The 16,315-nt window shown below is 41.6% G+C and overlaps 1 protein-coding gene across 10 annotated transcripts in view; it reads left to right on the top strand.

Moving 5' to 3' along the window:
• Positions 1 to 16,315, top strand: part of NBEA (neurobeachin) — a 630,876-nt gene that overhangs the window by 448,779 nt on the left and 165,782 nt on the right. For all 10 annotated transcript variants that reach the window (XM_040426128.1, XM_040426125.1, XM_040426127.1 and 7 more), the window contains one exon: positions 13,441 to 13,584. In XM_040426128.1, coding sequence (XP_040282062.1) covers positions 13,441 to 13,584 — 144 coding nt within the window. The remainder of the gene's footprint in view (positions 1 to 13,440; positions 13,585 to 16,315) is intronic.

Below are 16,315 nucleotides of genomic sequence, written 5' to 3'. Positions count from 1 at the left end.
CAGCAGAGGACAGCGAGAGGTGGCATTAAAAAGCACATGCGCACTGCACATTTCTGTGCCTCTGCCCATGCACATCCGTACATTACAGATAATATTTCATTTTTCCTGCAGCACCCCCACAGGAGAAATAAACACATGCCTGTGGGTTGTCCCATACACCACAGTTGGTTGCTGGTAGTCTAGCTGTGGGTTAGGCCACGGTCAGTGTTCCATCAGTGATTGTGAACCAAAACCAGGAGAGGCTCAAAACACAGAACAGTTTGAAATCTTCCATTAGACCTTATCTGGAGGCTCCACTCCTGGTTTTTGCTCACAATCACCGATTTAAATGACTGTCCAAACACTGACTGTGTGAAAGCGGCCTAATGCCTATATAAGACGGATAGGATATCAAACTGAATGTCCTTATGCGAATGAAATTGAACAAGCCTCGCAAGATGTAATAAGTATGAGTGATTAAACAACGAGCACGGAGATCAATCGTGATCTTTCATCCTGCTAAGAAAAATTATCGATCCTCGGTCACAGATCCAGTCGTATCATATGGAGTCGTCTACTCGCTTACAGATCACATAGAGGCGTGCTACTTTGTAGCGAACAATTAACAAATACGTACGAAAGTACGAACAAACATCGCTCTATGTAATAAGATCATTTTTGGCCGCTAACGAGTCGCAACATCTTCGATCTATAATAGTTATCTGCAAGACATCTGCTAGTCTAAAACAAGCCGAACACTGTGATCAGCTAATTTTTTCAGGTACTCATAAACAAAGGGGACAACCCCTTTAAACTCAATGCAGTCGTTTTTATAAGGGTGTCCTCTACAAATGTCTTCACAGGTGTGCAGCGTAACGCAGATTAGGAGTCATGGGTGAAATATCTTCACATATAATGGTGCAATTATATCAGAATAAATTGCATGTGTAGCTCGAGTCCTATATGTGAATGCATGTTGCCTAGGACTGACAGCACTGAACAGTATGGCTTACGTTAGGCAGTCACTGTCTGTGGATAAGGGAGAAGTTTAAATCTTCGGACAACCCCTTCAAAGAGGACCTTTCACCGCTCCTGACATGTCTGTTTTAATAGCTTCATGCTTTCCCCATGTAATAATAATTCAGGAGCCTCTATTCTTATGGCTCTATGTTGTGCTATTCCTTTATTATTCCTGCTAGAAGTTATGAATTGCTGTTAGCCTTCAGTAAGGGTACAGAGGGGAGGTAACCAGTTAGGGGGGTGTACCTGCACAGTCTGAAAACGGCAGCACTGATTGGATAGAGTGAGACTGTGCAGGTACACACCCCCAACTGGTAACGCCCCTCTGTACCCTTACTGAAGGCTAACAGCAATTCATAACTTCTAGCAGGAATAATAAAGGAATAGCACAACATACAGACAGAAGAATAGATGCTCCAGAATAGTTATTACACGGGGAATGCATGAAATTATTAAAACAGGCATGTCAGGAGTGGTGAAAGGTCCACTTTAAGTGTTGCCCAAACGACAATATTTATGCATAACCTTCCAAGATGTTCATAAGGGGTACATAAAAGGAAGGTACACCTATGGTGCCTGGTGTCATACAGCATTTCTCCAGAGTATCCAGTTCCTAATGGTTTCTTGTAGGGTCTACACACTTTGTTGACTCTATAGCTGCAATATAACCTTCTTCTATGGTTATACTACTGGTCCAACTCTTGGAATACACTTCTTATCCTAATGGAGATCCAGCCGAGTCTTTCTCCCTGAGAAAAATACAGTATATGCAGATTAGCAGTCCTTCAGAAGGAAAAAAATGTCTCTCACGTGCCACTTACACACAATACACCACTGGAATTACTTTGAGGTGATTTTGATTTCTCCTTTATAATTATAGAATCCCATCTGAAGAGAGAGTAACTTACTGGGTGTAGAGGTGTCAGATTTTACATACTGCATTTCATGTAATATTAATACACGAGAAGGTGAAAACCACTGTCTGTTTATAGAAAATATCTCCTGTCAGGTAGGGTTGTGGAAGAGCTTAGTGCATCTCTAAAAAGCAGCACAGTCCTATTAGCAGTGCTGTCAGTGTGGAGAACACTCCATTTCCCGTGCTTTTCCTAATAAGCTTTCTTGTGTTACGCAAAGGTAACTCCCATAATCAGAGTATATTGTCAGCCCTCCCCTAACTGGGCAAGCATGAAATGAAAAGCTTGTTAATATTGATCCACTTTTTTTTTTCCTTCTGTGTGTCCTTGATGTCTTTTCGCTGTGAGCTGCAGGTCCTAGGCCTATGTCCACTTTCACAATGATAAATGCAGACCCTTCATTGTAGTAACTACACGGCCCCGTATTGATGTAATAAAGTAGGTTCTAATTGAGTAGCTGCAAAACCAATCTGCTCATTGCCACTCTTTGTATCTTGGGTAATATGTACTATGTTTCACATTACTGCTCCCAGATCTATCTCTTTTTGGCTTAAACTAGTTATTGATTGTAATCTGCCAACATCAGATAAAATATACCTTTAGCCATCATTGAGGTTTGACTCTTCTAGACCATGCATCAAAAAAAGTGATTGAAGATATACTCCTCAACATGGAAGGACAAGCCATAAGGTTATGCAAATCCAGGAAGTAGCAGGTGTTGCTAAGATCTGCAAATGATCAAATTTTCAAGCACCTAGCTCCAATCTGTAGCATGTGGGAGGAGCATTAAAGCCAGACTAAAAAAATTTTTTATCCACATGAATACTCAAAAATTGGAACAAGTCATGTGGGATGATTGTGTGATGCCTCTTGTTCATCGACGTGACCGTTATCTCCACTTGTCTCAAACTGAAAGCAATAGAATCCGTGAACTGGGAGACCTTGGTTTATCGTTCCAGCAGATTGTTATGTGCCTAGGCCAGGATTTCAGCACTGTTGAACGTTTCATGTCCCACTGGTTGGGAGACCAAAGACAAACTGGAATAACAGCAAGAGGTGCACAGAGGCCAACCTCTGCATGGACAGATCGTCTAATGAGAAGAATGGCACGTAGTGATCCATTCTGTATTGCAATTTAAATTGAATGTCGCATCCCATGCCTAGGGCGGCAAACATTGTCTACACAAAGCATCAGAAGGCGTTTTCACAACTTTGGGTTATGAGCCAGATGTCCGTCTGCAGGTGTTTCACTGACTTCACATCACCCCTCTCAAAGGCTATCAGGGTGCACAGCAAGATGGCAGTGGAGGTCTGTCCACTTCAGGGATAAGTCCCGCTTTTGTCTCCAAAACAATGATAGCCAGAAATTGGTCTGGAGACCATGTGGGAAATGCCACGAAAAGACCTTCACAAGGGAACATCACACTGCTCCTACTTACAGGATTATGGTGTGGGGTGGCATAATGTACAGTAGCCAAGCTCCTTTAGTCTACATTTTAGGTACACTAACAGTTCAGCATTACACAGATTTGGCCATGGAACCAGTGAAACGGCCATTTCTCCAAGGGGCTCTTATTTAATAGGACAATGCCAGGCCACGTGCTGCCCTTCCTACTGCGAGTAGCCTGCATGGCCTAAAGGTGCTACCATGCCCTGAGGCCTATCCAACGTGCACATTTGGGACATAATTGTTCTGCAACTGCAAAGGGAGCTGCCAGCAGCGGATCTTGATGATTTGCATGCCCGAGTGCATTCAGTGTGGCAGAGCATTACTCAGACAACCATTAATAACCTCATTGATAGTATACCAAGGCATGTATGCATGTGTATTGCTGCACATGACGCTAATACTCCATACTGAATAAATCAAGAAGTTTTGAATATTTTATTTCCATTTTTTATCAATTGCATATCAACATGTCTAGCGATCCTGTTATATCCATCATTCCACGACTTACGTTCTTGGTGTTGCAATAAGAATGTTAAATAGTGTACATCTTCTACATACTTGTGCCGTGGAAGATGTAATGGTGGACCATTAAAGGAAAATGAGTCTGCTGCAACCTAGGTTTATACAGGTGAAACTCGAAAAATTAGAATATCGTGCAAAGTTTATTTATTTCAGAAATGCAACTTAAAAGGTGAAACTAACATATGAGATAGACTCATTACATGCAAAGCGAGATATTTCAAGCCTTTATTTGTTATAATTTGGATGATTATGGCTTACAGCTTATGAAACCCCAAAGTCACAATTTTAAAGTACCCTTTGCTCAGGGGATATGGATTAATTAGCTGACTAGAGTGTGACACTTTGAGCCTAGAATATTGAACCTTTTCACAATATTCTATTTTTAAGCTGCATTAATGCAATTCCTTCTAAGTTGCATTACTGAAATAAATAAACTTTTGCACGATATTCAAATTTTTCGAGTTTCTCCTGTATACTGCTAAACCTTAGAGCTCCCTTTCAGCTATGCTCAATGCAGTTGCAAATCCTGCAGACGAGGAGTAAAGGCAATGGGACCAAAAGAGTTGTACCCTCATAGCGGATTCACAGTCTGCCTCAATAGCTCAAATGGCAGCAAAAACTACTGTGAATAAAGCAATAAAGCAAATAAAAACAATGCATGGTTGTACGCACACTAATATAAAACATTTTTTTCCATTCTACAGTTTTTAAGCAGTATCCTATTACCTTCAAGAAGGCCTGTCATTTCTCCTGACAAGTCTGTTTTAGGAAATAATAGTATTTTTCGTAGTATAACATTTGTCTTCACACTCTGACTCTACCCGGTCAGTGCTGCCAGTGCCCAACACACACCCCTTTGAAAAAAAAAAAATTTTAACGGAGGAACCTCACAACACAGAATTGTAGATGTTCTAGATTTGTTAGGTCATGCGAAAGTAAGTAAGTAAGTAAGTATTTACTAAAACCAACAAAGCTGACCAGTGCTCTTTATTGATCAGCTGAAGATCTCATGCATTTGACAGCGCTGTACCATATGCAAGAGGCTGTAGTGCAGAGTCCTTGTGTCTCTGAGCTTTGTTTGTTGCCATATGTAGGGAAATATTCTTCTCTAGAAGCATCCCACAGTCCGATAAATGACATAGCGCTGAGCACCATAGGGTGTTACAAGGAGTCCCTGCAGCTTTGTAAACCTCTGTATGAAACCAGAGGCAAAGGAATGTCTAGTAAAGCACCATTGAAGTCTACATGTGATACATGCATGTCGGCACTTGTGGTCTTATGGTAGGCCAAGTTATGGAAGAACATCAGCTGTCAGATGGACTTTTGTACGTACACGATCTGAAAATTATACAATAAAACCTCTATGAAGAAACCATCCAAAATTGCTCCTGAAATGGCCTTCTAGAGTAGCAGTCCATTCAAGGAAGATTGCCGTATACATAGATTAGCACATATTAACAAATATTGCAACCTTAAGAGATACTCAAGAGCCAAGCTCAGGGAACAAGTTCAAGTCACTCGATGTGTGCCTGATTTTACATCTAAGAATATACTATACAGAGCCTGAGATTAATATTTCTGTATGTATTAAGACTAATTGTCTGCAGAACCACAGCTGAAGTAGCGGTGAAGCAGACCCTTTTATCTATTGCTGTCATCTTGCTGGAGCAGTAGTTTTTCGAAGTTGTCTTCATCTGGCCTCATTCGGTTAGTTCTTAACTCGCACTCTGCAGGAGATGACTGCAGCTCAACCCCAGGGACAGATAGTATTTCACTGCGGAGGGGAAGGATGGAAATGTTACCTTAACTTGAAACTAGTCTTGTTTGGTTTTATACTTCTTCTCATGCAACACCGTGTCCCTGTTTATCCAACACTTCACATCTTGTTACATTAACAGGGGTATATATTACATATTGACTTCTGCTTAATAGCTTTGCAGACCGCCTTCTTTCACATAACCTAATGTAATGCTAGAAATCTCAACAAGCATTTCTGTCCATGGCCAACAAACAAGCTTATATTCACCTTGCCGATTCCCTACCACTGCTGTTCTAACGGTGCCTGGGTCCTGCTGATGTTCCAACACAGACGACAATGGTTGTGAATGGACACCCCAATGCTGCTAGCGATTGTCAAGAGGGAAGCGTTCCCTCCCGGCGGACACCACTGCTATTACATGCAGTGATGTCCTCCGCAAAATGGGGAGGAGTAATCACTATGCCATAGTTCATCCTCATGCAGGACAGTGATGTGCCGGCAGAAAAACTTAATTAGACAGAGCGATCTGCCGCTGGCAAATCCAGATCTTTCATCGGGCCAGATGATCGTTAATGAGTGTTCATAGGAACGCACGTTAGCAATTATCGGGCAGAAAATCTGGCAGTCTAATATGCCCTTTTAGTCATTCACTGGTTGATGTGGGTCATTACTCCAGCCAGTAATTAGCTGAGCAGCGTTCAGCATTTTATTTATTATTTTTTATTATTTTTATTTCTTTAGCATTAGTGTTCTTTCATCTTTATTTAATAACGTGGAATACAAGATAAAACAACATATTTTTTCTGTGACATTAAATACTAGTCACTGGAGTTTATAATGCTGTTTAATATACAGTACATGCTACGGCTTCGCAAGACAAATTTTCACCAAGCTGTGACCTTTATTTAGTCAATCTAAGGATATACTGTACAATATAACAACTATCTCTGTAAAAATATAGATACCTCCTTAAAATAGTTGTCCCACAAAACATTTTCTGCAATTTTCAACCCAGCACCTGGATCTGAATACTTTTGTAATTGCATGTAATTAAAAATGTATTATAGCTACTGAGTTATTCAATGACATGTGTAAGTATAGCGCCACCTGCTGTTTGCTATTTTTCTAATTTCTCCGTCCTGCTCACTGAGATGGAGGCACGTGCGTTCAGCATTGATCGAAGCACATCAGGGATCTCGTTGTGTCGGGGGATCTCGTGTGTGTATATATTGTTTGTGTGTCGTTAAAAGATATCAACACTATCCACTATAACAGTGACCTCTACAGCACTCTGCTCCCAAAACAGTGACCTCCACAGGCCCCCACCCCTTAACACTGACCCCTCCCCCCACAGTGCCCCCTCCCTTGAAATTGGACCTCCACAGCAGCCCACCCCCTTAACTTTGACCTTTACAGCAGCCTTCCCCTTTAACAGTGACTTTCAGAGCATACCTCCCCCTTGACAGTGACCTCCACAGGGGCCCGCCCCCTTAACAGTGTCCTTTACTGGATCGGGGGCGTGTTCTTTTGAACAGCTCACTCTAAGACAGCAGCACTGTACTGTCTGAGTGTGAGCTGCAGGGAGAAAGTCACCCTCCCTCCCACCCCTGCAGCTGACAGAAGTTAATTTTTACCTTCATTTTTTCAATCCCTGTCAGCTGAGGAGTAGAGGGGGCGTGGCCTAACCAGATCGGGGCGTGGCTTAGCGGGACCAAAAGTTGATTTGTAACTTCATTTTTTCAATCTGTCAACTGAGGAGTGGGAGGGGCCGTGGCCTAACCGGATCAGGGGCGTGTCCTTTTGAACAGCACACTGTAATACAGCATCACTGTTTTGTCTGAGTGTGAGCTGCAGGGAGAGTCACCCTCCCTCCCTCCCTCCCCTGCATCTGACAGAAGTTGATTTTTGCCTTCATTTTTTCAATCCCCGTCGGCTCAGGAGTGGGAGTGGGCGTAGCCTAACCAGATCTGGACGTGGCTTAGCAGGACCTAGAAGTTGATTTTTAACTTCATTTTTTCAATCTGTCGGCTTAGGAGTGGGAGGAGGCGTGGACTAACCGAATCGGGGGCGTGTCCTTTTGAACAGCTCACTCTAAGACAGCAGCACTGTGCTGTCTGAATGTGAGCTGCAGGGAGAAAGTCACCCTCCCTCCCACCCCTGCAGCTGACAGAAGTTTAATTTTACCTTCATTTTTTTCAATCCCCGTCGACTCAGGAGTGGTAGGGGGCGTGCCCTAACCAGATCAGGAACGTGGCTTAGCGGGACCTGGGGGCTGGGTTTTAAGTATTTTGAGGGTGGACACATTGTTGCAGGGGGCGTGTCTGGGCTCCTTCCTGCAAATGTGATGCCTTTCTGGGCACCTTACTGGCTTATTTGCATACCAAATAAACTGGATTTTCAGAGGATAAAAACATCTATTGCTGGAACAAAGGCACATCCTGAAATAAGGCACTAAGTGCTATTAGGCCATGGCTTTACTGCAATAGCGATTATCCTGGTGACATATTTCCTTTAAAGCTCTCCTACAGCAGTGAATATAAAAGGCTGGGTTGTTATGGAAACCTGGAGTAAAACTGCGCATGTGGAGATTGGAGGACCTGCGAGCTTCTATTGGCTGATAAGGGTCATGTGACCAAGCTTCTATTAGCTAATGCATTTTTTTTTTTTATATCTCGGGAACGCTACGTCCTAGAGAGCGGAGACTTGCTCTAAAACCTTCCCGTACACCTAATGTACCTGTGTGCCAAATTTCGTGATTGTAAATGTGATGGTACGGATTCCTTTAGCGGACATACACACACACACACACATAGACTCTGCTTTTTATATTATATATATATATATATATATATTCATTTTTTTGGTAATGGAATACCCCTTTGAGTAAGTTTACCTGATTGTTACCTGATGTATGTCTGTTTTAGTAAATACTTCTAATCCCCATTAAATTACATCTCTGATTCATCCTTCATTAGAACTGTCTTGTGCTATGCCTCTGTTATTCCTTAAATTGACAACTGGGTGTTACCATTCCACTTGCCAGTTTGTGTCTCCATCCAATCAGCTCTGTCACCCTTTTGACAAGGAGAATGATGGCACCCATTCGTCAACCAGACCAGTTAAATTTTAACCCGTTGCTATTATTTCTATGAATGGCTCTTTCCTCCCATTTATTCTTTTTTCCCTGTTCAAATCTTTATCAGGGTATGAAACTGCTAAAATTGTCTTGTTGGTCACATTATTGCTGAGCCTTCCCTTAGATAATACGTAGCATACGTGCACATTGGCTGAAGAATGTCTACTAAATTAGGAATATTTCTTCAAGGATCAATAATGTAGGACTGCTTAGAAACAGCAGTGTAATATAGAATAATCTGGAATGCCATATGCAATTCCTGACGAAAACTATTTAAAAAATGAGTACAGGTTCCTTCACATATGTCTGGCTATCCAGACGTTTGCGGGAAACTGAAGCTATGACTGATTCGATTTCTATGAAATCGTTCATGTTCATTTGGTACATCAGTTGCAATGCCAGATGTCAAATAGTGCTTGCTGCATGCTCCGATTTTCTGTCCAGCGCTATCAGTCTATTGACACCGGACCTGTGCACACATACATATATCCTCTCTGTTCAGCTTAACAAAAAGCAACTGGCCAGACATAACTGATGTATCCTCACCCAGCCTAGAGATGCATTTAAACATGCCGACAAGCAGGCAATTATTGGGAAGGGACTGTTAGTTCCCGATAATAGCCTGCTCGTCAGTTGGGGGGGGAGAGCTGCATTTACATGCAGCAATCACCTCCACTGTATGGGGACACGCAATGGCTACATTAATGAAATGGCACACGTGGTGTACCCCTCTTCTTTATGCTGCCTCTTCCATTGACTTCATAAATTCATTGAATTTGGCACATTTTATATCTTCTCTAAGCTGCACCCGTTTTTCTACCTTAAACTTCATCTTAAATTTCCCTCGTTTTCCTTATTTGTCTGTCCTTATACGTCTTCTAGAAGGGAGATCTTCATTCATTATTATCAATTAGCTGCCACCCATCGGGGATCTCTACTAAGCAATTCCATGCTGAGACAGAACCTGAAGTTTCACCTTCTTTAACCCTGACATGTTCTCCCAGAATAGTCACCAAAGTAGGTCTGGAAGATGGCTGCCCATTAATGTCATCACTTGCGGTGTTATCCTGGAGAGCATGTCGTCGACACTGTTCTGTTGCCTTCTCCTGCCTTTTAAAGATTACACCGAGTGCTACTTCACAAAGGGAGACGTATAATCGCAGACATTTACCGAAAAACGTGTCTGAGGTGTTCATTTCACAAACACGTATCCTCCAGAACATCCTCACATCTTGAAATCATTGCCATCATTGTACTGTACTTGGAAGGAGTTGTCTAAAATGGTCATATTGATGTGTTGAACTTTCAATATACCGCTAGGAATAGCATCTTTCAAAAGGGGGGAAAAAAAAGAGAAGTTCCATTGAAGCAGATTTCCAGATGTTTGGAAACATTAGAATTTCCTGTCAGTACATTTAGGTAACACTGTGATGAGGTTAACTTTCCATCCTGCCAGCCTTTTCTGGAGATGAAAGCTTGCTTTTTCCATACATTGCCTTATCAGTGATCTAGCGTGGTTGAGAAAGCAACCCAAATGGCATCTTGCATGTACGAAGAGCTGTCCGTTGTATCACGGGCGTGCTTACTGTTTAATTAAAGCCCTAATTGCTGTTACACAGAATTTCTAAGCCTGTAATTTATTAATAGATGTGCCAGTATCCGTGCCAAGTCTGGGTGGTGAACTTGCCAATTCTTCTGTTTTTCTTCCTATTAGGAGAAGTGAGGGTTCTTACAATTAAATCGAGCATCTAAAAATCAACAGAGCTCAGGGGTACTGAGACTCTTCCACAGATTCAGTGATCACCAGATCTGTCCCTTTTCATAAGGGTTTAGTCAATATTTCTAAAAAGAATATATTTTTTAATAAGTGCCACCAATTTTTTCTTTAATTTCTCCCCTTCATTTCATTCTAATTTGTCTCATGTTGCAATTAAAACTGAGAAAAACATAAAGCCAGTGAGGAGGAGGAGGAGGGGACATGGCTGATCTCCTGGGACACAAAGAGATTTTTTCTTTAAGACAATGGGCAGAAGCAGGAGCCGTCTTCCCCTCTGCTTTACCTGTACTAGCACAATGTTATTAAGCTCTGCCCCTCAGTTGATACCCAGTCCCTAGTGGATTGCAAATTTGCCGTCCCCTGGGGTCACTGTATCATTATCCAGACTGTGGCACTTTGTGTTGCCCAGCACTGGACTTTGTGCTTCATCACGGGACTGTACCTCCATTGAGTGCCATTGTTAGTGGTGTCACCCACCTCACTAACCATTACATTGTTGATGTACACTCCTCTGCCTATGGTATGTTTTTAGGTCATACACCTTGTATGCACATTCCTAATTATACCTAATAAAATATTTATTATTTTGTCCCTATCAACGTCCTTGTAGTTATATGGTTCCAAATCTTTCAGGACGTATACATCTCCACGCATGTTTTTTGTAGTTCAGTTGATACCCAGCCTAAAAATGGAAGAGCTCTTGAGAAAGTGTATACCCTGTCTTTCCAAGGTTTCTCCAAGATTGTTTGCTTTAGTAATATGCAGAAAATCCTGTAGACTGATATATACTGCCAGAGTTATCACTGGTGCCTTGCAGTGCTGGGGTCCTAAGTTCGAATCCGATCAGGGACAACATCTGCATGGAGTTTGAATGATCTCCCGATGTTTGCGTGGGTTTCCTCCGGGTTCTCAAGTTTCCTCTCACACTCCAAAGACATACTGACAGGGAACCTAGATTGTGAGCCCCATTGGGGACAGCACGATGATAATGTCTGTAAAGCGCTGTGGAATATAGTAGTGCTATATAAGTGCATTATTTGCCAGCTTACAGAGTGCTCTCTCTGGCATCCATTCGATCCCTTTGTCATGCGCCGTACCTCCCAGGGCTCGCACTAGGTACAACATAGATGTGCTATGAGTGTTAGGCTCTGGCATAAGTTGCTCATTGGCCACAGTCTATTTTGCTTCCCTGCAGTAAAAAGAAAAAGGGCAGCCAACGCATACAACCCAAAAGAGGCCAAAAGGACGCTCTTTTGGCCTCCATCTGGGGAACTGTAGATTTTTTTTAATTTTTTTACCCAGTTGAACACACATGTCACTGTATAAGAAAATACATATAAATACCTCCCACATAGGCTCTGATGGGATGTGAACAGAACCTATTTGAATGTTTCTTACCCCTGCACAGAGGGTCTATAGCAGGGATGCCCAACCTGTGGCCCTCCAGCTGTTCAAAAACTACAACTCCCAGCATGCCTGGACAGCCTACAGCTATTAGGGCATGCTGGGAGTTGTAGTTTTGCAACAGCTGGAGGGCCGCAGGTTGACTATCCCTGGTCTATAGTATCAGAACTACAACATTGGGGGTCATCATGGCATTTGTATGTTCTTCCTTAAGATGCCATAGATGCCTTCTGTGGCCATATGTATTAATTTCCTATAAATGTTGTACTATCATGATAGAAAATTGTGTCCACGTCATGTAACTATTTATTACATCACTTCAGTGTGCGACCAGAACTTTGTGTGTGTGTATATATATATATATATATATATATATATATATATATATGACATTTCTGATGTCCTCTGCTCTTTTTTAACACGGGTGGAAATTATCTATCACGGTATTTAAATGATTTCTTTCTGTGGGCTGATTGAATCTGTCTGGCTATGTGGCGCTTTCGTCTGAGCGCAGTTCATACAGTGTATTATGAATTAATGAAGATGGATGATTTACGTATGACTTCCTGGAACAAAACATTGCCTTGTTTTTCTGCCTTCGAGTCTATTAAATCAAGGACGTTCTGCATATCCTCATTGGTATCAGTATCATTTAGGATGAACTGTGAATCTGTTGCACACGCCATCTCTTGAGAAAGTTCCTGAAATTCTCAGCAGCGGCATTTGGAATGGACATTGGATTAGAAAGATTTTGTGGTGTATGTTTGGATCACTTTCTGTATGTGTTTGTGTGATAGTTGAGAGATTTATATATTATACATTATTTGTCAATAGTAGCTACAGTGATGACATAAAATAACAAGAATAAAACACCAAAAAGAATCAAAATCATGGAATACAGTAGGATAATGTTCTAATTTACTTTTTATTTTTATCCGCATTAAAATGTATGTTGGTTTTGACATTCAGCTCATTGACGAAGCAGTTCCTCTCCATAACTTGCTCTTGATTTGTGGAGTGTTAAAGTAATATAGTGGGAGGACAGTCTTTACAAGCCATGTAATGAGCCCGCCCTTGGGAGACCTCATTCCTCCTATGCCTCTTATATTGATTAATGAGACCCTAATTCATAAAAGATTCCCGTCAGGCCTTACATTTAGGTAAATGTACATTTCATACATCTGGAAAACAAACCCCGGTCTTCTTTAATGAGAGATCACTAAAGCGATAGCAATGATACGTGATTGAAACAGTTTTATAGTGGACATATGGACAGCGAGCGTAAAGAATCTGTAAGGTTTACGTCTTATTCAGCGTCACGGTGGAAATGATGTGCAGTTCTGGTTGTCTGGGTTTTCTAATAGATTTGGCTAAGTCACTGAACCTGATGCTCGTAAATATGTCTCTGATGCTCAGAATACTGTATATTTATTGTATATAACTTCTTATATGTTGATTTATAAAACCTTTGTGTTATAGGCACAGAAGAAGATGTCATGAAATCAAAGAAAGCTTTCCGAAGCCAGGCTGCGGTAAATCAAAATGCAGAAACTGAGCTAATGCTGGAAGGGGATGATGACGCTGTTAGCCTTCTTCAGGAAAAGGAAATCGACAACCTTGCAGGTAGACCACCCCTCTTATAGTAACATCTGGAGTGGACTATAAAGTCACACACTTTTTTTTTTTTTTTTCATTTAATTTTCAATCTTTCATTCTTTGACCTAAACTCAAATTTCCAGGGCGTACTAAAACAAATGGTCCCCCAATATTTCACCTACCGTACATATTCATGTTTGTAAATCCTATCATGTTAGATTGTATTACAATTTAGTGTGTACGGGTGCCAGCAGACCACCTCCATCACCAGTACTTCCTATAAATTCATCTCATCCCACTCCTCCATAGTCATATCGTACTATTTGACCCATCCAAAAATGCAGACTATTGGGAGAATCCCATTTGATAACTGGGAGACAGAAATCTGTTAGCCCAATGTCATCTGAAGTGTTTGATCATCTTAAAACATCAGCAAATACTTAAAGGCCATGCCATTTATGTTTTTTATGATAGCATTTTACCCATCATTTTTCGATTGGTCTTTATTAAATATGTCCAGCTGTTATAGAGGTACAGGGGTTAAAAATCAGTCTGTTTGCAGAGGTCAGGAGACCAGTGATAAACATGAGCCGTCAGATGACAGGACTGAGAAGTGATACCCTGCAAACAGACTAATTTTTAACTCCTGTATGTCAAAAATGGCTGACAATTGCCCTGAAGGTGTTCATAACGTTTAAAGATAATGGTCGACCATACATTGGTTATATTGACCTTCACTAACTGTCAGGACGCATTCAGACGACAGCTATTCCTTTCAACCTTCTTATACACATTCAGTTTGCCAAATGCTTCTGTTCTGAACAGGTGACAGATTAGTCAATGGCTTACTCAACAGATATAAAGAATATCATTAAAGGGGTTTTCCCATGACAACTTATCCCCTATCCGAAAGAATAGTGGGTGTGGCGGAGATGACTTGTTGTTATGGGACAACCCCTTGAAAGGGATTCTGTAAGATTTGAAAAACATGTCTGCTTTTGGAGTCTGGTATTACAGCTTTGTCCCCATTCATTTGATTGACTATTTTTTGGCAGAGCTGACAGCTCAAGCTGCCATAGCAATCCATCAGTACTCCGCAGTCATGCTGGGGCGGGGGGGGACAAAGGTTCCCCTCTTTTTGCTTATGTCCCTAAAGTGCTCTTATCGACTGAAGTTTAGGAAGTTTCCACAACAGTTCAGTGGTTCCCTAAAAAACGTTTCCCCAGCCATACTATTATGAGATACATATTAAATACCATATGGATAGATCTGATTTCTTTAAAGGGAACCTGTCACCATGAAAATGCAGCACAATCTGCAAGCAGCATATTATAGTGCAGGAGAAGCTGAGCAGATTGATATATAGTTATATGGGATAAAAGACTCAGTAAAACATGTGTGTTATTCATTTAAATCCCTGCTCATTTTCAGTTTTGAAGTCCAGGAGGCGGTCCTATCAGTGATTGACAGCTCTCTCTGTATACACAGTCATAGAGGGAAGGCTGTCAATCACTGATAGGACCGCCTCCTGGACTTCAAAACTGAAAATGAGCAGGGATTTAAATGAATAACACACATGTTTTACTGAGTCTTTTATCCCATATAACTATATATCAATCTGCTCAGCTCCTCCTGCTCTATAACATGCTGCCTGCAGATTACACTGCATTTTCATGGTTTCTGGTTACCTTTAAATGACCTTTAAAACTGTTTACAGCACTGAAGATATTCACCTACAAAGGAGAGGGAAATATTATTTTATACAAGGGCAGCCTCCTATTTAAGGTTCACACATCTTTCACTTAGGGCTCATGCACACGGCCGTTGCTTGGCTTTGCCCGTATTGCGGCCCGCAAACAGCGGGCCCACAATATGCAGACACTGGCCGTTTGTGCACCGCATCACAATCCGGAAGGTGTGATGCAGAACGGAGGCACAGAACCCCACAGAAGCACTATGGAGAGCTTCCATGGGGTTTCTGTCCGTGCCTCCGCATGGCAAAATAATAGAACATGTTCTATTTTTTTGTGGTGCAGACGATTCACGGACCCATTCAGGGTGAATAGGTCTGCATCCGTCTGCGGCAGCCACACGGATGTTGCCCAGGCTTTGGGGACCGCAAGTTGCATCCCCAATACACAGAACTGCCAAGCAACGGCCGTGTACATGAGCCTTTAGAGTTGTCTTCTGGGTCACTTACCTGACAGGTGTATTGAGAGAGCCCGTCTTTTGTTCTGATTTTAGTCCATCATCTAAAATTGAAACCACTGGCTTTACCCAAGTAAGAAGCAGAAGGTTGATTTCATACTTATTTCTGTTTCAGTTTTAGTTCCTTTCGTCCCCAGACTTTTTACATCGAGAGGCAAGTTGCGTAGTATTGTAGTAATTATTACCCTAGTCATATTCTATACAAATCGTCAATCAGATCCAGAAGTACTAAACTCCCCGTCCTGATCTCAGAATCGATTATTACACGTAGTTACCACTGCTGTCTCACTAACCAGTTTCCTAAATGGCAGATGCTCATAAATCTTCTAACATATCTGATGTTTGTGTGAATTGGTTAAATTGTCAGTTGTTGGTATGGAATATAAAACCGTATGCACAAACCGTACAGAGAATATACAAGGTAATATATATGTTATTGGATGTTGAAAAGCACGTTTTTTAGAGTAAACACATTGGCCTACTGTTAGGATAGTGCCTGGTACTGATGCTGATCCCATTCACTCCAAGAGGAGATGTAGGGTAAGCGCTA

This window comes from Bufo bufo, chromosome 3 (assembly GCF_905171765.1).
Source record: "Bufo bufo chromosome 3, aBufBuf1.1, whole genome shotgun sequence".
Classification (NCBI taxonomy): domain Eukaryota; kingdom Metazoa; phylum Chordata; class Amphibia; order Anura; family Bufonidae; genus Bufo; species Bufo bufo.
The sequence above is the reverse complement of the archived record's forward strand: the minus strand, read 5'-3'. Positions and strand labels throughout refer to the sequence as shown.